We start from the raw sequence: 24,627 nt of genomic DNA, 5'->3' as shown, positions 1-24,627 counted from the left end.
TATAATTTCCTTCTTTTTCTTTATACTTTTATCACCTAAGGGTGCATCCCTAAACACTAAAATATTGCTTTACTAATATTAAACTTCACCTAAACGAAACCATACAGTACTCTTTGGCATCCAACTTCTTTCACTCAACATGTTTGTTGCATGTATTGTAGTATATCTATTTCTATTGCTGTGTGATTTTCCATTGTACAGATGTACCCCAATCTATCAAGAGATTCTTCTCTTGATAGACATTTGAGTTGTTTCCAGTTTCTAGCTATTATAAATAATAAATACTGCAACAAACATTCTTATACATTTTTATTGATACCACCATGCACACATTTTTACTGGGCATGTAAGTAGGAAAGGAATTGCTAGGTCACAGGGAACGTGGACAAAAGTTTTCCAAAGTGGTTGTACCAATTCATACTCTCATCAGCAAAACATGGTAGTTTCTATTACTCCACATTCTCACTAACTCTTCATATTGTAAGTCTTTTTAAGATTAGCCATTCTGGTGGGTACACAGTGGCATCACACATACACCATTGTACATGTGTGATACAATGTACAACCTTTACAACCTTTTGCAATAGTAGATAGTGGTACTGCATTATTATTTTAATTTGCATTCTCTGATGACAAACGAGGTTGAGAACCTCCTCTTTTGTGAAGTTCCAGTTCAAATCTCTCCTCTGCTTTCCTACTGAGTTGTCTTTTAGTTATTGATTTGTAATCATTCTTTACGTATTCAGAATATGGCCAGTTATAATTTTTATACATATCTTCTTCCACTCTATGGCTTGCCTTTTCACTTTCTTATGATATGATGAACAGTTTTAAAATTCTAGTGTAGTCAGAATTGTACTTTTTTCCTGTCATGATCAGTGTTTTTTGTGCGTATTGTTTAAAAAAATTTCTCCTACATAGAAAGTACTTCTATGTTATCTTTTTAAAGCACTATTGTTTTGCCTTTCAGATTTACATCTGTGATCCCCCGATACTAATTTTTTGTATGAGTGATTGATCAATGGATTCTCATGGATTCTTTTCTGTAACCTGATATCAAATGCAAATAATGATAATTTTATTTTTTTGCTTTCCAATCCTTCTGCTTTTAATTTTTTTTCTTATCATATTGGCCAAGATTTTCAGTATAAAGTTGAATGGAAGTAGGAATAGCAAGTATTTCTGTCACATTCCACATCTCAAAAGAAACTCAGCATTTCACCATTAAGTAGGATGTTTGCTCTAATATACTTTTCTAGATACTTTTTATCAAATCAAGAAAATTTTCTTTTATTTCTGGTTTCCAAGAGTTTTATGTTGTGACTAGATAATAAATTTTATCATATGCATTTTCTGTATCTATTGAGGTTATAATTTGATTTTTCTCCTTTATTCAACTAACATAGTGAACTATACTAATTTTTAAGCTTTATACTAACCTGGCATCCAGGAATAAACCCAATTTAACTAAGATACATATCCTAACTACATATTCCTAGAATAATTTTTGCAATATTTTGGTTAGGGTTTTTGCATTTATGTTCATGAGCGAGATTGCTTGTAATTTTCCTTTCTTATATTATCCTTGTCAGGGTTTGGTATCAAGATTATAGCTTATTTTATAAAGTGAGTTGAGAAGTATTTCATCTTTTTCTATTCTCTGTAAGAGTTTGTATAATGCATTTGGTAGAATTTGCCTGTACATCATCTGGACCTAGAATTTTCTTTAAGGAAGAGTTTTAATTATGAATTATGAATAGTTCTACTGAAGTTTTCCATTTCTTCTTGTGTCTGTTTTGGTAAGTTGTGTTTTACTAGAAATATATTCACTTAACCTAATTTATTTGAAATTCATTGGTGTAAAATAGTTAATACTATGATTTTATTATATTTTAAATTCTAATTAAAATTATATGTTTATGTAGGGTATCTCTCTTTTTGTTGGTTATTTGTTTCTACTCTCTTTTTCTTCTTTGATAACTCTTTCCAGCCATTTATCAATGTTATCAGTCTTTTCAAATGACCTACTTTTGGCTTTATTGATTCAGTCTATTGTATGATTGTTTTCTATATTATTAAATTCTGTTCTTATTTTTATTGTTTTTTTCTAATTTATTTGGGATCAATTTGTTGTTTATTTTTCTATTGTTTTGAGATAAATACTTTTCCAGCCTTTCTTCTTTTCTAATATGTGTATTTGAGGCTACATATTTCTCTCTAAGCATATTTTAAACTGCATCCCAATGTTTAGATATGTCATATTTCAATTAACATTCAATCTAAAATAGTTTCTAACCCCCATTGTGATTGATACTTGAATCTATGAAATATTTAGAAGTATACTTCTTATTTTCAAAGAAATTTTGAATTTTTTAAATTTATTACCCTTTTTTATGATGAATTGAGACTTTTATATTAAGAAAAAAAACCCTCTTTATCTCTATACTGCTTTTTGGCTTAAAGCCTACTTGCTATTAAGATAACTGCATCAGCTTTTTAAAAATTAATATTTGCATGGTATATTTTAATTATTATTTTCTATCTTTTATTCTCAACCTTTCGTATTCTTAAGTTTTAGCTATGTCTCTTATAAACCATGTCTTTGTTGTTGCTTTTTAAAAATTCAGGCTGACAATCTTTGTTTTAATTGAAGCATTTAATTTATATCTAATATCTAAATTTATGCCTCTACATAAATTTATGTACATTTATTCCTGACACAGCAAGAAACTCAGAATGTGTTAACTCCATTCATCTCTTTCCAACTTATATGCCATACTGTCCTGTATTTTAATTCTATACATACATACATATTTTTTGTTTTGTTTTATTTTGTTTGAGATGGGGTCTTGCTGTGTCACCCAGGCTGGATGTACCGTATAATTTAAATACCACTAGAATGCTTACAATTCATCCATTTAAAGGGTACAATTCAATGATTTTTAGTATATTCACAGGTGTGCAACTATCACCACAGTCAATTTTAGAACATCATGATCTCTTCAGAAAGATATACTCATTAGCTACCATCCTCTATCTCCCATCCCCAGCCCTAGTCTATGAAACCATTTATCTACTGTCTCTACAGATTTCCCTGTTCATTTCACTTTCATATAAATGGAAGCCTCATTATCTTTTTTTTTTTTTTTGCAGATGGAGTCTCGCTCTGTTGCTCAGGCTGGAGTGCACTGGCATGATCTTGGCTCACTGCAACCTCCACCTCCCGGATTCTTCTGCCTCAGCCTCCCGAGTAGCTGGGACTACAAGCGCGCATCCCACACCTGGCTAATTTTTGTATGTTTAGTAGAGACGGGGTTTCAGCATATTGGCCAAGCTGATCTCGAACTCCTGACTTCAAGTGATCTGCCCGCCTTAGCCTCCCAAAGTGTGGGATTACAGGTGTGAGCCACTGCGCCTGGCCCTCGTTATCTTTATATAGTAATTAATCACTTTCATTTAGCCACACATTTACCATTTTCATTCCTTCTGACTTCTCTTACCCTCTCTGTGGGATTGTTTCCTTCTACCTGGGAAAACACCAGTTACTATTTCCTTTAGTGTAGGTCTGCTGGTGGTAACTTCTCTTAGACAAAATTCAGTGTGTACAAAATGTCTTTATTCTATATTCATTTTTGAAGGATTTTTTGCTAGCTCAGCATTTTATTTTAGCAGACATTTTCTTTCATGATTTAAAAGACATCAATTCATTGTTTTCTATCTTCCATTATGAGAAGTCAGTTGCTAGTCTAATTTTTCTTCCTTTGAAGGTAATGGGTAATTTTTTGGCCGGGCACGGTGGCTCATGCCTGTAATCCCAGCACTTTGGGAGGCTGAGGCGGCTGGAACACCTGAGGTCAGGAGTTTGAGACCAGCCTGACCAACATGGAGAAACCCCATATCTACTAAAAATACAAAATTAGCCAGGCGTGGTGGCACACACCTGTAATCCCAGCTACTCAGGAGGCTGAGGTAGGAGAATCACTTGAACCCTGGAGGTGGAGGTTGTGGTAAGCTGAGATTGTGCCATTGCACTCCAGCCTGGGCAACAAGAGTGAAAAACTCTGTTTCAAAAAAAAAAAAAAGGAAAGAAAGAAAGAAATGGGTCATTTTTCTTGGGTTGCTTTTAAGGCAAAATCTCTAATTTGGGCTACTGTTAGAGCAGGGCTGGTTTGCTTCTGGTTTACCTATATTTCTGTAATATAGCTATTTCAAGTTCCACCCAGAAATGAGAGGTCCTAGACTTCAATTTTTGTCTTCTCAGCCTTGAGAGACTATCAAAAGAGGGCTTCTCAGCCTCTCAGCTGCCTCATTTGGGACAAAATTCTAAACTCACATGTATAAATCTGTTCCAGCCCCCAATCCTGTTCCAGTGATTCTTTACTACACTTGTTAGCCCTTTGATACACTCAATGAGATTTAAAAAAAAAATTGTCCAGCTTTTCTTATTGTTCTCAACTAGAAGTTTGCTCTGAATTCCTCAGTTCAGTATTGCTGATTATATCATATCACTTCATTTTTTACAGTTTGTTTTTCATTTTTGTAGACACAGGGGCTTGCTCTGTCACTCAGGGTGGAGTGCAGTGGCACAATCATAGCTCACTGCAGACTCACACTCCTAGACTCAACCAATCCTCCCGCTTTAGCCTTCCAAGTAGCTAGGACTATAGGCATGCACCACTACACCCAGCTTATCACTTCATTTTATTTTCTTCATGGCTTTTACTGATACCTGAAATATTCTTGTTTATTCATTTGTCTGTTTTTTTAAATAGTCCTAGTAGGCTGTAAACCCTACAAGATCCGAGACCTTCCCTTGCTATCTGTTGGGACCTCAGGCTGCAGCCATGACCAGGCACAAATTAGGCCTCTCTCTTCAATGTCTTATACCACATTCTTCTTGCCATCTCTCTTTCTTGCCCTCACTTGTCTTCTAGCCCTTGTTATTTCCCTGCCCTCTCACTACAGGGTCTTTGCAAATGCTGTTGCTTCTACCTGGAAAGTCTTTTCCTTCCTACTTCGCTTAGTTAACTCCTCAGCTCAAGCATAACTTCTCAGGAAATCCATCTCTAACCGCCTTTCCTTGGTCAGTTGCCACCATTATATGGTTCCATAGTACTATATACATATCATTTATTGCACCTTCTACAGTTTAGACATTATTCACATTTTAAAAATAATTTTATTGTAAACGCCATGAAGAAAACTTGTCTGTTTTTCTCACTACATTGTTAGCACTTAAAACAGTGCCTAGTTCTCGGACATTTCCTGCATGAATGAATGTGGCAGTCCTTACACATTTATTCTTGTATTATCCTTATTTTATGTATTATCCTTATTTTATGGGTGAGAACATGGGTGAATTAGAGAGTTTTAAGTTAGATGTCAGCCATACAGCGACATGTAAGTATCCTTTCTCTGTGTTTTGTGGGACTTTAATAAAGCAAGATTTTTAGGCTTCTTTAAGGCCCAGTTTCTTCATCTATAAAACAACAATGGCAATCCAATCCATTCTCATTGGATTATCCTTAGAATCAAGTTAATTTTTGTGCATAAGAGCCTAGCACATTGCACATGGTAAATGGCCATAAAACGGTAACAGTTAATTTTGTCATTGCTGTTATTATTGTTATAAATAGTTCATGTTCCCACTGGAGACCTTCTTTCTGCAGCCTGGCTATTGGGAGAAAAGACCAAAAGTCACTTGGATCCAGAGCCTTTAGTGGTGAATTTTAGCAGTGGTGGGAGTGATGATCAGCCAGAGACATAATCAGAGGCAGGTGAGGAATTGAGGACTAGGAAGAGAGAGAAACCAAAGAGCAGAATGCCGGTGACAAAGAAGGCCCAGACTGCTCTGTCTTCCTAGTGTCAGCTGCAAATGCTCTCTAAGAAAGTCCTCTCACCCTTTCCCCAGGGACCTCCAATGTGCTTTCAGCAGGTTCCATGAGGTAGCCGCTAGTTCTCAAGACCTGATTACATTCAATTTACTTCAATTTTTATCAGAGTGCCAGTCAGCAGTGTTCTAGATAAGCTGCCCCAAATCAAACAGAGGCCAGTGAGGTCCTGCCTTAAGCTCTTGTCTTACTCGCTATCAGTGACTCCCAGGGGACCTTGGAAAATCCAATAATCTCACAGAGCTGTTCCTGAGCCTATAGAGTCCTGGCCCTGTCAAAGCACAGTGAAAACTAGCCAAAGCAGCCTGAGATCAGCCATAGCTTTAGCAGGAAAAGTAGATGTATTCTCTGCTTTTTATTCTTGAAAGTTTCTGTTGCTGTTCAGAGGATAAAAGCAGCAGTAAATGCTTAGGCAGAGCTGCGCCTTATGGCAATTTGCTCTGAGCAGTTGTCCTGAGCAGGCCCAAAAGCCAAGACAGTGTAGCCAAGGGTCCAAGTGCGGTTTGTAACTGAGGGCTGTGTCATCCCAAGCCTGGCCCATGGGGTCAATGGCATCCTCTGCATCTTTGGAATGATTATGGGTCTGTACAGCAGGGATTGCTCCCTTGCCTGGAGTACAGCACTGCATTTATCAGGTAAAGGAAATGGTTTATCAATAACAGTAACAGTTTACACTCAGCAAACTGTTATTTAACCACACGTCGATTTCATTAAGGCTGGATGACAATAATCATCATAATAACAGTGTGTGCTTTCCACTTGCCCTCCTAATAGTGAAAGGTTTTAGAGCCCAGTCCTCACTTAGTGGGCTGACATTGAATTCTGAGACATAAGCTTGTGACCAGGAGGAAGAAAGGAAAAAGGGTTGGGCAAATGTTGGATTCAAAGAACTTATTGTTGTTACTCTGATCAATTAATTCATTCATTTATTTGCCAAATATCTTTGAGTACCTACCATGTGCCATGTACAGTAGGCCTCTGTCCCTCTGTATCCACAGGTTTTGCATCCACGGATTCAACCAGTCGCTGATCAAAACTATTTAAAAAATAATACAAGAATAAAAAAGAATTCAAATACCAAAATACAGTATAACTATTTACATAGCATCTACATTGTATTAGATATTATGTGTAATGTAGAGATGATTTAAAGTATTTGGGAGGATATGCATAAGTTATAAGTAAATACCTTTCTTTCTTTCCTTCCTTCCTTCCTTCCTCCTTCCTTCCTTCCTTTCTTTCTTTCTTTCTTTCCTTCTTTCTTTCTCTCTCTCTCTCTCTCTCTCTCTCTCTTTCTTTCTCTCTGTTGGCTTTTTTTTTCAAATGGAGTCTCACTCTGTCACCCAGGCTGGAGTGCAGTGGAGCGATCTCGGCTCACTGCAACCTCTGTCTCCTGGGTTCAAGCAATTCCCCTGCCTCAGCCTCCCAAGTAGCTGGGATTACAGGTGCTCACCACCATGCCTGGCTAATTTTTGAATTTTTAGTAGAGATGAGGTTTCATTTTGTTGGCCAGGCTGGTCTCGAACTCCTGACCTCAGGTGATCCACTCAACTTGGCCTCCCAAAGTGCTGGGATTATAGGCGTGAGCCACTGCATCCAGCTTTTCTTCCTTCCTTCCTTTCTTCCTCCTTCCTTCCTCCTTTCCTTTCCTTTCCTTTTTTTCTTTTTTTTGAGACAGGATCTTACTCTGTCACCTAAGCTGGAATACAGTGGTGCCATCAAATGGCTCACTGCCATCTCGTACTCCTGGGCTCAGGCAATCCTCCCACCTCAGCCTCCCAAGTAGCTGGGATTGTAGGTGTGCACCACCATGCCCAGCTAATGTTATTATAATTATTTATTATTATTATTATTGTATGTAAAGTCAGGGTCTCCCTATGTTGCCCAGGCTGGTCTTGAACTCTTGGGCTCAAGAGATCCTCCTGCCTTGGCCTCCCAAAGTGCTGGGATTACAGGCATGAGCCACTGTGCTTGCTGACTATGCGTAAGGGACTTGCACATCTGTAGATTTTGGTATTTGCGGGGGTCCTGGAAACAATCCCCTGCAGATACCAAGGGATAGCTGTACTGTGCCAGATGGCAAGGATACAGTAGTTGAATGAAGTAGGCTCAGTGTATGTGTTATCTATTGCCGCATAACAATAAAACCACAAACTTAGAAGCTTAAAATAACATACATTTATGATCTCAGTTTCTTTAGATCAGGAGTCTGGGTACAGATTAACTGGGATCTCTCCAAGGCTACAATCAAACTGTCAGCTAAGGATGGGTTCTTATCAAAAGATTTGACTGCAGAGTCAAATTCCAAGTTCATGTAGTTGTTAGCAGGGTTTGGGTTTTGCAGACTATGAGGCTAAGAGCCTCAATTTCTAGCTAGTTGTGGCTGGAGGCCACTCTCAGTTTCTTGACATGTGGCCCTCCCCAACATAGCCACTTGCTTCATCAAAGCTAGCAAGGGAAGGAGCCTAGCAAGACAGACATTGCAATCTTACATAATATAATCATAGAACTGGCCTCCCATCATCTTTGCCATATTGCATAGATTAGAAACAAGTCACAGTCCCCTGCCACACTCTAGGGATGGGAAGCTTACATATGGATGTGAGTACTAGGTCTACTATACCAGTCTCTGCTGTCACTCAGTTTACAGGGAAGATAGCCATAAAATATAATTACTATGAAGTGTGATTCCAGCTATAAGAAGGGAAGAACTCAGGTAATGTCTCCCTCACTCAGTGTAATGAGGGATATTTAAGCAAGAACTTTGAGGAACTGCTCAAATAAATTGTGGGGTAAGTGTACATGGGAGTTGGGGTAAGTGGGAAGTAGTGGGAGTGTATGATGCACAGAGGGTTCCAGGAAAAGGAGTTCTCAACTCATAAAATGTTAGAGCAATGGCCAGGCACGGTGGCTCACGCCTGTAATCCCAGCATTTTGGGAGGCCGAGGCAGGCAGATTGCTTGAGCTCATGAGTTCTAGACCAGCCTGGGGAATGTGGTGAAATCCCCATCTCTACAAAAAAATACAAAAATTAGCCAGGCATGTTAGTGCACGCCTGTAGTCCCAGCTACTTTGGAGGCTGAGGTGGCAGGATGGCTTGAATCCAGGAGGCAGAGGTTGCAGTAAGCCTAGATTGTGCCACTGCACTCCGGGCTGGGTTATAGAGCCAGACTTTGTCTCAGAAACAAACAAACAAGCAAACAAACAAAAAACTGTTAGAGCAAAAGAGACGTAGTGATTATCTAGTCTCCTGGTTCTCAGTCTGGACACAACTCAGAATCACCTGAAGAGCTTTATAAACCACTCATGAGCAGGTCCACCCTAGAGACTATGAAGAACTGGTCTCAGGTGGGTCCAGACATTGGCATTTCTTAAAGCTCTCCAGATGATTTTAATGTGTGGTCATGGTGGAGAACTACTGCTCTGGTCTAAATTATTTGATTTTATATGTAAGGAATTTGAAGTTCAGAAAGGAAACAGGCTGGGTGCTGTGGCTCATGCCTGTAATCCTAGCACTTTGGGAGGCTGAGACAGGCAGATCACTTGAGGTAAAGAGTTCAAAACCAGCCTGGCCAATATGGTGAAACCCTGTCTTTACTAAAAATACAAAAAAATTAGCTGGGCATGGTGGTGGGTGTCTGTAATCCCACTACTTGGGAGACTGAGGCAGGAGATTCGCTTGAACCTGGGAGGCAGAGGTTGCAGTGAAGTTGAGATCATTCCACTGCACTCCAGCCTGGACAGCAGAGTGAGACTCCATCTCAAAAAAAAAAAAAAAAAAAAAAAAAAAAAGAAAGAAAGAAAAGAAAGGAAACAGATTTGCCCAGGGATACGCAGCTCCTATTTGACAAAACCAGGGTGGGGATGTCACTGAGCTGGGAGGTATAGGAGATCTGCTCCTGCTACCAGCAGGTTTCTGTCCCTTTCTCTCTCTAGGACTCAATGTCTCTATCTGTAAAAGGATATGAGACAGACAGTCTCAGAGCCGCTTCTAATACTGGCAATTCTCTGATTCTATTTGGTTAAGTACCAGCTCCATACTAGCAGCTGACCTGAAACTGGCACCCAGCTGTCTCCACTCTGGGATGTGTCACTGGAAACCTAGAGTCAGTAATGTTGGGGACCATGGCCAAGGCCCTTCTTTGAGTGAGGCTGCCTGATAGATTGGATGTTCCTGAACATGCCCTTTTACTAAAGATAATTTTGTCTACTGAAGCATGTGAGAAGTTCACCCAGCAGGAATCTGCTCTGGCTGGGTTTAATCTATGATGTGCTTATTAGGATTAGGGTTTTAATTAAAATTGACATTTCAAAGACTACCTATGAAGAGGCCCTGTTTTAATGAAAAGCAATTCATAATGGCATAGGTAATCTTCTCATGTGACTAGGCAGGTGACTGTGGAATTCAATTCTCTTCTCCCCTGGCTACATTCACCCATTACCTGCTGGTGTTCGTGGACCCTTCTGTGCCGAATCATCAGCAAGGAAGGGGACAGTGCGGTGGGGGCAGAGACAGTATTATTCTGGCCTCCTGGGGACCAGAACTCCCCTCCAGCTCTGGACAAATGTGTTGAGTTTCCTCACATGTAGAATAAACTGCTCTATTACCTACTTAAAAAAAAAAAAAAAACTTGCTGAGCACTTATTCTGACTTATAACTCTTAGTCTTTCTCCTTGTGGATTCACACAACTGGGGGTGGGGCGGGTGGCATGGAGCAGAGGCAAGAAAATCAATGTCCAGCAGGCCCTATCTCAGTGCCTGGCATGTAGGAAACTCTTGTGATATTTATTGTATCCAGATGCTGTGGGAGCCCAGAGGAGGTAGCTTGAAATCACATAAGGATGGGGGAGGTAGATAAGCCATGCCTCCCAAAAGTACAGTCATTAATTAATTCTCCAGATATTTATTGAGCACCGATTATATGTCAGGGGATGGGGATACAGGGGTGAACAAGGCATTGATAGTGACCTCGTCTTTACAGAGCCTACCTTCTCATGGGAATAATACTTATAGTAATGGTAATTGTAGTAACAATGGCTTCTATTTAAAAAGCACTTCCTCACTAACAACCTTATCATATAGGTACTTTTAATATTTTCCCCTTTTACAGATGAGGAACTGGAAGCTCATGGAAGAGTTGAGGACCTTGCCCAAAGCTGCCCAGCTAGGAGACGACAGAGCTGGGGATACCCGCCCTGCACTGGGTGAATCAGAGCCTGAACCATGAACCACTTTACTATTCTGGTTTAGGATTGCAGTCACGCATAAATGGTGGAGGGGTTAACCCATTGTGAGAACAAATATGTGTAAGTGTGTACCCGGGAATGTGCATGTGTGTGTGAGAGATGGTGAGAGAGGGAGAGAAAGTACACTGAACAGCCACAGTGCTGTTCCCAACCTAGTCCTCCATACAGCCCAAGAACATGCCCTCTCCTCACTCCATGCTGTACTTGGTGATGCAGAGGGACCAGTCTTTTAAGACATCTGAAGGGTTAGCTGGGTGTTGTGGTGTGCATCTGTAATCCCAGCTCCTTGGGAAGCTGAGGCACAAGAATCACTTGAACCTGGAAGGTGGAGGTTGCAGTGAGCTGAGATCGCACCACTGCACTCCAGTCTGGGTGACACAGTGAGACCCTGTCTCAAAAAAAAAAAAAAAAAAAAGACATTTGAAGGGAAAGATGCCGCCTGCCCTTATTTGAGGGATGGCAAAAATTAATGGCAGCATATTAAGGTGAAATCTAAAAACAGAGAGGGATTCAGCTCATCAAGAAGCCCAAATGGGTCAGGCGGGGTGGCTCACGCCTGTAATCCCAGCACTTTGAGAGGCCAAGGCAGGCGTATCGCTTGAATCTAGGAGTTTGAGACCAGCCTTGGGAACATGGAGAAACCCTGTCTGTACAAAAAATACAAAAATTAGCTGGGTTCCTAGGCGTGCACCTGTTAACCTAGCTACTTGGGAGGCTGAGGTGGGAGGACCATTTGAACCCGGGAGGTTGAGGCTGCGTGAACCATGACTGTGCCACTGCACTCCAGCCTGGTTAACAGAGTGAGACTTTGTCTCAAAAAAAGAATCCCAAAAGGCTTGGTATCCTTCCTCAGCCCTCAGTGACCTTGCCTGGGAATGAGGCAGAGTCAGGTTGGGGTGTGTCCTGGAGGAGGCCATGGTGCATGGATCAGAATCACATTCATAAGTGACAAGGTCAGGACTGAAACTAAAGTCCTGCTCTTCACAACTCCAGACTCAGAGTTCTGTCCCATTATTCCAGGTTGACATGGCCCCAGGGGAGGTGACCTCTCATCAGAAATATTGGAGAGCACCCACGCATGGCATGTGGGTTGAGCCACATATAAAATGTTTTTTTCCCTAAAATTAATGAGATAATTAATTGACTGAACATTTATTATTTATCAGACACTCTGCTAAGTATTTTTAAGACATTACTCATCCAGGTGGCAAACACGTACCAGACATTGGATTTACAGCAGAAAAAAAGACAGGCAAGGCCTCACCTCACAGCCATGCTTATTATGTTCCTTATTTTACAGATGAGGAAAATGAGGCCCCAAGGGGATAAGGAACCTCCCAAAGTCACAGAGGTAGTAAGTGGCAGAGCTGAGATCGGAGCCCCAGTCTGCCTTCCCCGTCTCAGTATTTGGCCTCTCCTTGCAGTCCCCAGAATTTACTCAGCGAGTAGTCTGGTTTGGTTCTTTGTTCCGAAAGCCAGGCTCCCTCGAAGTGCTTCTCCATATTCCCATGACCCAGCCAAACGTTACTTCCTTGCTACCACTTAGTCCGAGGGCAGACTTTCCAGATCTTTTCCTCCTGCCTGTATATCTTTCCATTTCACTCAGGCTGCTGTGAAAAACCATCCTTAGCACCACCCCACAGCACTTGTTTCTTCTGTTGAAATACTCTTCCGTTTCCTTTTCCAACTTCAGAATGTCTAGTCATCCTTTGAGACCCAGTTCAACTTCCCCCTCCCCTGGGAAGCCTTCCCTGATTATCTGAAGTAGAGAGACTGTCCTTGGTGCTACCCCAACACCCACCCCCACTGGAGCACTTCTCATGGGTGTCTTGGCATATTCATGTGCGTGTCTGTCTCACCCATTTGCCTGTAGGTTCTTTGAGGACAAGGACCACCCATGCAGCCGTAATTGCTGTTGTGTCCATAGTTCCTGGCACACACTATGTGTTCAGTAAATGCTCGTGGAATGAATGCATGAGGAGAGCACAGCCTCTCTGTCTTCTGGTCTACAGCCCGGCTACAGACCTCCCACAGTCCAGTTCTGTTCTCACTCTTTACCCTATCTGCTGACTGTGAGCTTAGGCCTTAGATGCTTCATTAACTAATAATAATGAGTCACTGTACCAGCCTCGGGAGCATTGTAAATGATACAGTATCAGGAGAAGGCTGTGGGATATGGAATTTCAATGAGGCTGGAGTGGTTCTTGAAACAGAGAAAATGTCACGTGCAATCTTTTTCTCTGTGATGGCTCCCATATGCCAGGCTTCAAACATGAACTTAGAGCTCTTCCATTATTCCATTCCAGTTCTAATTCTAGGCTGATGGTAGGGATTGCAAATTAGCACCACATGCCAGGTGTGGTAGGCTGAATAACAGTCTCTGAAAATATATCTATGTCCTAATCCCTGGAAGCTGTGAATGTCACCATATGTGGCAAAAGGGACTTTGCAGAGTGATTAAGTTAAGGATCTTGAGATGTGGAGGTTATCCTGGATTATCTGCATGGGTCCTAAGTGTACATCATAAGATCCTTACAAGAGGCAGAGGGAGATTAGACGACAGAAGAGGAGAAGATGACAGGATGATGGGAACAGAGATTGGAATGATGTGCTTTGAAGAGGGAGGATGGAGCCATAAGCCAGGAAATACAGTAGGCCACCAGAAGCTGAAAAAGGCAAGAAAAGAGATTCTCTCTTTAGGGCTTCCAGAAGGAACCAGCCCTGCCACCATCTTGAATTTAGCCAAATGATACTGATTTCAGACTTCTAACCTGCAGAAGAGTTAAAAGTATACATTCGTATTTTAAACAGCAAGTGTACGGTAATTTGTTACAGCAGCGACAGGAAACTAATACATCAGGCAGGCTACTACTCCCTGTCTTGGAGAACCTAATAGAATGCTGTATTCGTTTGTGGCTGTAGCCTCAGACTTATTCCTAATATAATGCTTCTGGCAGTCACTAACAACTGATCAGAGTTGGGAAGGGCAGATGAAACCCATTTGCTATCCGTGAACAGGTCCAAATATTGCCTTCAATGGATAGGAAAATGGAAGCCTAGAGGGTGAAGCCCAGAGCCCATTAGTGGCAGGACTGTCTTTTGCAGGCAGGATGATTTTCCCTATGTCAGCCCCTCAAAAGCCCAGGTTGGTAGAGAAGTATCAATGGTGACACAGCATTCTGGCTTGGATTCAGCACCCCTGCAGGAATCCTTTCTTTTTCCCTGAAGCCAGGGCTGCTTAAAGAAATGACCCTTCTGGGGCTTTTGTCTGGCTTCACTTACTGTCATCTCCTGGAAGGCCAGGCTCCACTGCACAAACTGGGTGAGATCCCCAGAGTCTCATGACAGGCTTTGCCAAGAACTGGCCTATCAGGGCAGATTTAGTCACCAAAGCTCTGGATGGAGATTCCAGCCACCCTGCTAATGAAGTACCAGGGGAATCTTTCTGCTTTGCTCTAATCTCTCCCTCAGGAAATCTGAGCTTGTGAAGTGAGTCTTTAGGAAAGCTGAGAAAACTGTCATCTGAGAGGTAGATTCTGGGACATTAGCCTCCCCAGCAGGTGGTAAGGTTACAACCTCACATAAAACAATCACTCCTTTACTCAGATTTATTAGGCAAGGGCTCTCCAGGGGCTCAGCCTCTGGCTGAGCAGGTCATCTTCTGCTCAAAGGCCCTCAGAGGCTCCCCTCTACTTGCCAACATTTTGCTCATGGGGACATTCCCAGCTCTGTTTCATTGGGCTGCACCCTTCCTTTCTGGCCTTATTTTCCACTATTTGTCCTCTAGTACTAACGCTACACTCAAACTCACAGTTCTCTAAGGGGGAAATGGCTTGCCCATTAGTAACAGGGCTGAGGTCAGACTGAGAAGGCCCAAGACCTGGCCATGCTTTCTATTTTTCTTCCAACACACAACCAGGCAGGAGACAGGACACTAGTCACATACAAAATTCCCAAATTCAAGTTGTAGTCTTGATTTTTATGATTATAAAATCCCATCAAACAAATCTTATTATTTGGCTTTGTAGGTACTATGGGCTAAATACAGAGAAAAGGTTTTGCATGTTGAGTTGAGAAATCTGGGTTTTGTTCCTGTCCCTGCCCTAAGAAGACTGTGTGACCTTGGGTAGTCAGTCACTTCATCCACCCCAATCCACTTCAGTTCTGTGCAATCAATGGGCTGGACTACGTGATCTTTAAGTTCCCTCCAGGAGACATTTCTATGTTTCCCCAACAGCCTGGACATGAACCCTACAAACTAGTAAGGAAGAATTCTCTCAGGGTGGGTGGTAACTGGGCAGGCCTGGTGAGGAATGGCCAAATCCAGGAGTTTGGCTCAGCAGAAAGAAGGGATTGTTAGCAGGGTTGCACACAGGACTGGAAAGAAAAAGTGGAATTGTGAGTCTTGGCAGAGTGAGAAGTCAGCTAACAGTGAACTTAAGCCATTCACTCCCAAGATGTTCAGGAGCCCCACTCCGTGCCACTGAACTGGGTGTGGGGGATACAGCAGTGGGTGAAATGGAAAAGCTTCTTGATCTCAAACAGGCACTTTGGGTCAAGTGGGAGAAGGCAGGTATTTAAACAGAAAATCACCATACAGAGTGATGGGGCTGGGAGCACAGAGCCACAGGAATAGTAGAAGGGACCCTGTCATGCTGCAGGAGGGGCCAGAGAAGGTCATCTGGAGGAATCCACCCTTAACCTGAGATATTTAGTCATTCGCGAATGAATAAGACAGAAAGGGTGTTCCAGGCAAAGGTTCAGTCTAGGCAGAAAATGGCCTCCAAATCTTGGAGCTCAGAGACTAGCTAGAGTGATGGACAGAGGAAGACTGCAAGTGAGGGCTGGGCCTGGAATACAGGCAGCTGCTTTGTAGCCAGAGGCAGAGATGGAGCTAGGATAATGGGCAGCCATCTGCCTGGCCCTTTAAGGCTTACCAATGTTGATGTAAATATGGGCTGGACTCTGCAGCCTGAGCAGAGGGCAGGGGTTTGAGATCCTCAAGGTATAAGGCTGAGGCTGTAGGAGTTGAAGAGCTGAAGGTTGAGTGAGGGCAACAAGGCTAACAATAGAGGAAAGAGAGAAGCAGCTGGCTGCCAGCGAGGGAAGGGAATGAACCCTCGTTGGAAACTTCCTCTGAAGCTCGGGGCTTAGCCTCAGTTTTTTCATCTCTAAAATATGGCTTGCCCACAGGACTATGGTAAGAATCAAATAAGATCATGTATATTTAATACTTAGCAAGAAGCCTGACACACAGTGGGTTAATAGATCATAGCTATCTTTATTACTATTACATGTACATTCATTCAACAAATATTTATTGGGTGCCCTCTATGTGCCAGGCACTATTCTAGGTGTTGGGATATATCAGTGAACAAAACAGACAAAAATCCTTGTTCTTGTGGAGTTTACATTCTAGTGCATCCTCATTTCATACTCATAACCCTATGAAGAGGGTCTTCTTACCCCTATTTCATAGGTGAGGACTGGACATGGACAGCCTAAGGAACTGGTCCAAGGTGATAAAGCTAGCAAGCAGCAGAGGTAGGACTGGAACCCAAGTCCATGTGGCAGCACACCCAAGGCTCCTTCCACTACCCAACCTTACCTCTATCTAAAAGACAACACAGAAGTAGCAATTGCTTGAACAGTATCAATTATATATTTTCAACCCAATTTTCTGGGATGGTTCTGACTTTAAACCCTCTGTCTCCTCTTTCCTGGAAGACACAGGTATCCATCAGGCCAGGGTTTGAAGAAGGAAGATGTGATTGCTTTACCCGTTGAGCCTACAGAAGAGGCCAATGTGAGCTGGAGTAGTGGGCAAGGTTTCCTGGAGGAGGCTAGACCTTTGGCAACAGGGAAGGCAAAGGGCCAGTGAGGGACTGAGCATGAGTTAAACAAGAATCCAGACTGAGGGAATGCACAGTGTGTGGTGTTCTGTGTAGGAATGACATAAGTATGTGCATGAATTGATTGTGTCAACAAATATTTACTGAACACCTAATGTGCCAGATACTGTACTAGGTGCTGAGGAATCACAGCGTAGGTATACTGGGTTCCTGCCCTCACGAAGCTTACAGTGTGAGGGGGAGGAAGGGAAGGGAGGGAGAGTAAGGTGAAGGATAGGATTGACAGCCATTGTTGGGGCGGCACATGCAGATAAGGGCATTTATCCCAACAGAGACCCATTTCCTTCCTTTTTGCTCCCCCAGGTTTGCCTCTTGGTTCTGTTCCTCCTACTCATGCTTCTGCAAACCAGCAGGGAAGCACAGACTTCTGGAAGCTGCTGATGGGCTCAGGGAGCCCCGCATGTCAGAGTGGAGGCCTCATTGAGAGCAAGGCCCCTCACTTATCCTTTGGGTGATGTTCCCTTTTGGTGTGGGTCTTTTATCTACTAGCTCAGTGCAGACAATTGATGCTAATCCAGTCTTCTGGGACCAAATGAAACAGCCTGAATTTAAAGGGCTGGAGCTCTCTTTTCTGATTACCAAGCGACCTACATAATCACTCTCACCCCAGCCTGCCTGGGAGGGCACTGACGTTGACAAAGCCCAACCAAGCACTCTCTCTGCTGGGAACTGGCTACAATTTCTCCTGAGCTTGCCAAGCAGTGAGGAGACTGGGGCAGTGGGAGCCTGGCCAAGGATTCCAGAGGCCTGGTTCTCACCCCAGATCTGCAATGAACTCCCTATGTGACCCTGGGAATGTCTATTCCCATTACTACCATCCCACGATCCTCCAAGCCTCAGTTCCCCCCATGCTTTTTCTTTCTTTCTTTTCTTTTCTTTTCTTTTTTTTTTTTTGAGATGGAGTCTCACCCTGTCACTCAGGCTGGGGTGCAATGGCATGATCTCGGCTCACTGCAACCTCCACCTCCCCGGTTCAAGCGAATCTCCTGCCTCAGCCTCCCAAGTAGCTGGAATTACAGGTGTGCACCACCATGCCCGGCTAATTTTTTGTATCTTTAGTAGAGATGGGTTTTCACAATGTTGGCCAGGCTGGTCTCGAACTCCTGACCTTGTGATCCACCCACCTCGGCCTCCCAAAGTGCTGGAATTACAGGTGTGAGCCACCGTGTCTGGCCTAGGTTTTTTTTTTTGTTTTTTTTGGAGACAGAGTCTTACTCTGTCTTCCAGGCTGGAGTGCAGTGGCACTCATCATAACTTCGAACTCCTGGGCTTAAGCAATCCTCCGCCTCAGCCTCCCAGGTAGCTAGGTCTATAGGCCTGCCCCACCATGCCCAGCTAACTAAAAAAAAAAAAAAAAAGTTTTTTGTAGAGATGTTGTCTTGCTATGTTGCCTAGGTGGGTATCAAACTCCTGGCCTAAAGCAATCCTCCTGCTTTGGCCTCCCAAAGCACTAGGATTATAGGTATGAGCCACTATGCCTGGCCAGTTTCCCCATTTGCAACATAAGGAGGTTGAACCAGACCATCTCAAAGGTCCTTTCCTGCTCCAAGATTCTAGGTCATTCAATGACACAGCTCATACTTACTATCACAGCCTGAAAAAGTCTCCAAGACAACTCCAGAACCCATATGATGGGTATGAAAACTTATCATGATGGTTAATAGCATAGGGATGTGTGTGTATGTGTGTGTGTGTATTTGAACATTCCCAAGGCATATTGAATTTAAAAGTCAACTTACAGGATGGTTTCTGTGGTGTCATACCACATACATGTGTTACGTACATACTTTCACATATGCACATGCCTAGAATTTTCACATATCTCTGGAAGGATACATAAGAGCCTGGCAACCTTGGAGGAAGGGAACTGGGTGTCCAGGAAGGAGATTTAAATTCCACTGTACCTTTTTGTACTTTGTGATTTTTTTAAACCATGTGTGCTGCTTTAAAAATTAATAAATGATCTTAAAAATAGAGCACAGACTTTGCCATCAATTCATTTATTCACTTAAATATTTATTGAGCATCAATTATGTAGCAGGTACTGATATAGGAAATGCTAAATAAGATAACCTCTGCCCTTAGGAAGCCTACATTCTAGATAATAACAACCAAATGAATACATGAATAAATATGTAGTATAATATCAGATAGGGATAAGGGGCATGAAATACATACGACAGACTTGAATGTGAAGCCTGGCTTTGCCACTTACAAATTGTTTGACCTTGAGTAGGTTTCTTCACCTTTTCGATCCTTAATTTTTTTCCTCTCTCAAATGGGGTTAATAATAAGTCTACCTCATGGGTAGTTATAAGAATTAAATGAAACGAGTAACAGGACTTGGGATGTAATATGTGCTTAATAAGTGTTGGTTATTGTTGTGTTTAAGATTACTGGGGGAGAAGTCTGGAGGAGAATGGACATGGCCATGAGCTTTATAGGGACTTGAAGGAGGTGGGGATGGGCAGACACGTAGGAAACAGAGCAAGGAGGGTGGATCTAGGAAGAGGTGAACAAACTGGGCTGGTTGAAGGGAGCAGGTGGTGATACATAAGAAGAGGAGGGGTGTGAGGGACCCAGCCTGGGAAAGAGAGGTGGGTTTGGAGCCTTAACAAGCACACAGCCTCAGGCAGCTGCCCAGAATGCCTGGTCTAGTCAGAAAATGTGGGGTGCAGGTTAGTGAGGTGGGAAGCCCACTCATCCCATCTTTAGAGCCCAGGGACAGAGTCATCTAAGTATCTTGGCAGGTCTGGGTGTCTGATTAAAACAAAACATCCAAGTGTTAAAGATAACAATTATTCTAATAATTGTTAATAGCCTCTGAGTAAAGTCTGCCTGTCTTTAATGTTATTATATACTAATAATATAATATATAATTATAATTATATTACAATATATAATAGCTTATTAAAGACAGGCAGACTTTATTTAAAGGGTACTACAATGGGGTTTTGCAGTAGAAGAGAAAGATCTGGCTCAACTCCGAATACAACAAAGAGTGGGGCGGGGTCAGTGAATGAAAATTTATTAAGAGGAAACATCAGGGCTAAGGGTAGACTCTGGCTAAACCAACCTAACAGGATTCTTGCTGAAGGCAGGCCAGAGTTACCAGACATCATCTGGGGATGGCAGAGGGTGAGGAAGCTGATCAGACATCAATCAAATATTGAGGGTGGTGGATTCTGGTTAAACTGGTTTAGCAGGATTCTTGCTAAAATTGGACAATGCAGAGGCAAACACGGAAGCCCAGAAGTCAGGGCCTAGTTGAGAAGACAGTCCAGAGGAACCCAAGTCTAGTTCGGTCAAGGAAGAATCTTTGCCACAAGTATCTTCATGTTATGCTTATAGGCTGCTGGCAGGGTCCATTCAAATCTTTACCCCATCCTCTATGGTGACGCTAGACTCCTCACTATTAGAGTCACTCCCTGTGTGCAGGGCGGTTGACAATGCCTGGGTGACACTATGTCAGAAGGTCTTCGCTAAGAATCTAGATGCAACCTAGGAACATAAAGGGAGGGTTTTCCCCAGGTGTTCCCAAGCCTGGCCGGGCTTCAGACTCACTGAAGGAGCTGGTTACAGCATAGACTCCTGGCCTCAGTTATTGAGAGCTTGCTCAGTAACATAGGTTGGGGACACACTAATGTCTCCTTGGAGGCCACACTGCCATGCCCAAGTAAATGATATGTGCTTCTGAGGCATATGGGCTTGGGAGTATTTCCTTCTCACTCAGCCAGATTTTGCTATGGGCCAGAGTCAAACTACGAGATCTATCTGTGATAGATAGAAACAACACGGTCACTTACACAGTGATTTAAAGCTTGTTGGGTATATGTGCATTTATGTGCGTGCATGCGTGCATGCGTGTTTATGCATGTGCATGCATGTGCCTATGTATATTTGTGTGTGTGTGATATGGAGTAAGAACAAGGGCAAAGGAAAGGAGCACAGGCCTGGTGGGGAGACAGCCAGAGAAGTGAAGTGTTTGCATCTCAAGAGAAAATGAAATTCAAAGAGAAAATTATTGCCCTGGGGCACTCTGTGAATCTCACCTGCATTCAGTGAATCTCAGTGAATTTCATTCAGGGAAGCTTTTTATGTAAATCCACGCAAACAAATTCTGGGCCCTGTTTGGCGTCCTGGGAGAGTTGACTCCATTTCAGGAGCTGTGGGGGGAGATGAACCTAGCAGGAGGTCCCTCCTGAAACCCAAAGATAAGAGGCCAGCCATGGTCCACAGGGCTCATTTGATGCTTCCTGGTGATAGCTTCTTAGGCGAAAAAAAAAAAAATCTATGACTTTCTGACACAAACCCAAAATGTCAAAGTTTTTTCAAATTATTTTTGAGCAGCAAGATCCCGTTTTGCCCAAAGGAAGATTTAAATGGAGCCCTGAGATAGAAAAGAGAAAAAAAAGCAAGTTGCTCCAGTCCACGGATGAAAATGGGGACAGGGTCACTCTGCCCCATTCACTCAGATGATGCCCATCTCCCTTCACTCGTACAACAGAGGTAGCAGCACAGATTAAAAACCTTGCACTCCTTTATCTTCCCCACTTTATAATGGACAACCTTCCCAGGCTCCTGCTGCAGTACCTACCTGGTAGTCCTTTGCACTCATCTGGGGCCACTTGGGGCTCAGTGCTGCCCTTGGCTGAAGGACCAGTTCTTCCTGGGAAAAAAAGGAAGCTTAGAGGCCATGGCCAGCGATGACTTGCTGATTCCTGGTTGTATGCCTTTGCCTCACTGCCAAGGACATAAACTTTGAAGTCAGAGGTTTGAATCCTTGCTCTGTCACTTAAAGCTGTGTGATCTTGGGCAAGTCACTTAACCTCTCTGAATCTCTGAATCTTCCATAAAATGGACATCGTTCTCACATCTCAGGTTTGTGTGAAGAGTAAAGCGGTTACTAAATGGCAGGAGTAGCAAAGGCACATGCCTAAGTGCCCCAGGAAAGTTATAGAGATGAGTGATTGCTAAGTGGTGGCAAGCAAGGGAGCACAACCTTGAAGAAGAAGCCACCACTAGGTACTAGCCGGTTGTTCCTGGTGGGAAGGCAGGTTCAGCAAATGCCATTTTCCCAAATTTCCAAAAAACCCCCCAAAAAACCAAAAACCAAAAAACAAAAAACACCACCCACAAATTCAGAGTTGTATATAAAACTAACTTTTAGACCTTGACAACTAATTTCCAGTTTGTAAGCCAAACAAAATACAAATGGAGGGCCAGGGGCTTGTAACCACAGGTGCCAAGTGACAATCGCTGGCACCTAGGAGTACATGAGCATGCTTCCTCTACCTTCTCCCCTTGTCACTATGTCCTGTCTGCCTGTTGAGCTCTGAGTTTTCCTTCTGGGAGGATGAAGAGATCTCTGTAAGTATGCCCAGCTGAGCCTGGGTCTCCAGCCACAGGTGCCCTGACCTCCCCCACGCTCTGGTGTGTTTCCTTTTGGACAATTCCAGGTGGGGTGAAGGCAGCTCAGCAGCTTCGGGGTGTGTGGGGGGCCGGTAAGCTGCTTCAAAAGTGCCGTCTCCACTTCCTGCCTCTTAAATTCAAAGCCAGCCTCTGAAGGAGTGAAGGGTCTTTGCTTCGGGCACCTGAACCATGTTGTAGCAAGATTAATCATCCTCTCGGAAAGGTACTCTCTGGGCCTCCAGTGGTGTCCTTGGAAGATACGTGTCTGGAGTTGGTCCAGCTGCCTTTCACATCCCTGTGCTGGGATGTGCGTGTGTGTGTGTGTGCGTGCGTGTGTGTGTGTGTGTTAGCAAGGCTCGGGTAGGGACACAAGGAGATTGGTCTTTATTTTTTTCCTTCCTTCTTTTCTGTCCTCCTTCTCCTCTTTTTTTTCCTAACAAAAGTCTTTTGTAGAAATGACGTATACTCATATATACTCTTTTTCCTAACCATAGGCTTTTGTAGAAATGATATATACTCACTGAAAAAAATTTCACTCAGAAATTTTAAAGTAAGAAAAAAGCAAAAACAAAACGAAACAGAAAACATCGCTTCCCAGAAAAATTACTGACAACTCGGTATCTTCCCAGATGTCTCTTTATATATAGATAAACTGATACAGAAATGAGTATTTAATTTTACATAGTTGGGCTCATAAAATATCTGTGCAGTTGTGCAATATGCTGTTTCTGCTCAAAATGCACGTTGGCAGTTTATTCAGATCTGCACAGTGGCTGTGGTTGCAGAATCTTTCAGGGATGTGGCATAGATTTATTTATCAGGTCCCCTGTTGTGAAGATGCACACACTTGCTCTCTCAGTCCCCAGAGCTTCTCTAAACTCAGAACACATCACCTCCCATGCATGGACATTGGCACAGCTTCCTAACTGGCCTTCTGGCCTCCAGGCCTCCGTGAAAATCAGTGTTCCACACTGTGGCCAGAGCTAGCTGTTAACCATGCCCATCAGGTCATGCCACTCCTCTGCCTAAAACCCTAGAATCTCTTCCCATCGCTCTTAAAACAAGACCCAAACCCTTAACCATAGCCTAACATGACTAACAGTTTCGTGATCTGGGCCTCCCTACCTGGCTTCCTCTGACCTTTTCTCCTGCCAGTCCAAGATCATCCATTCCCGCCTCAGAACCTCTGTGCTCACAGCTCTGCTGGCAGCCTTTCCCCTGGACCTTTGCTAACTGGCTTTTTCGCCACTCAGGTCTCAGCGCTCAGGGCTCCTTCCTCACTCAATCAATGCTGATTCTCTTCTCCTTGCCAGTCGTTGTGCCATTACTCTGTCTTAAAATTTTCGTTAAAACAGTTATTTCTATGTGAAATTATCTTATTGATTTGTTTCCATGTTTATTGGAAACAAAAAGTTTGTTTAACTTTGATTACTATTGATAACTTATTTTTCCTGGTTATAGTCTCCTTTTTTGTTAGATCGCATGTTTAATAACTTTTAATCATAAGATACATATCGTGGATGTTACGTTGTTCAGATTCTGGAATTTGATGTCTTCCTTTAAAGAGTTTGAGTTTTTTGGGGGTCGGGGTGGGGAACAGGCAGTTAATTTGCTAGCATATCAAAAGCCTCATCCTTTAAAGTCTTGCGTGTTTTTTTTTTTTAAGCGTTGTAAAGACGCGTCTAAATTAGTTCTTTCTCTGGAACTAGAATAGCCCTATACTCTAAGCTGTGGCTTTTCTAGAATCTCAGTTGAATGAATGCCTAGGGTGTTAGCAGATCTCTCCATTCTGGACAATCAGAACTCATATGTCACCCAGAACTGTGACTTTGGAATCTGCATTCAGCTTTCAGTTCCTTTGTAGCTGTTCTCTGCCAGCCTTTGCAGAATCTAGTCCTGTGCATTTATTTTTTACATTTGGCCTAAGGGGACCCCCATCTACCAATGCAGATTTCAGAGCTCTTTCTATGCGCAAGTCCTTCGTGTCTGGTACCCAGACCTGCAATTCCAACTGGCTTAGCAGCCTTGAACTGTAATCTGTGCCTGCTCATCTCTGCAGAACTTCTATGCTCTGCTTGAAGTTCACCTCTCTGCGTTGTGTGGTCTGGAGCGGTGCCTTCTAGTAGAAAGCCAGGGCAACTATTTTAAATGTTGCACAACTGCAA

General features: G+C 42.9%; 1 protein-coding gene across 1 annotated transcript in view; it reads right to left on the bottom strand.

The window, feature by feature from the left end:
- Window positions 1-24,627, bottom strand: part of GALNT10 (polypeptide N-acetylgalactosaminyltransferase 10) — a 310,021-nt gene that overhangs the window by 271,375 nt on the left and 14,019 nt on the right. The window contains exons 3-4 of the mRNA XM_063706890.1: window positions 21,648-21,719; window positions 6,847-6,927 (exon numbers count right to left, since the gene is read on the bottom strand). Of these exons, the coding sequence (XP_063562960.1) occupies window positions 6,847-6,849 (3 nt within the window). The 5' untranslated portion in view covers window positions 6,850-6,927; window positions 21,648-21,719. The remainder of the gene's footprint in view (window positions 1-6,846; window positions 6,928-21,647; window positions 21,720-24,627) is intronic.

The sequence above is a fragment of the Gorilla gorilla genome, chromosome 4, assembly GCF_029281585.2.
Source record: "Gorilla gorilla gorilla isolate KB3781 chromosome 4, NHGRI_mGorGor1-v2.1_pri, whole genome shotgun sequence".
In the NCBI taxonomy this organism is placed as follows: Eukaryota; Metazoa; Chordata; class Mammalia; order Primates; family Hominidae; genus Gorilla; species Gorilla gorilla.
This window is presented reverse-complemented; position numbering and strand designations above follow the sequence as displayed.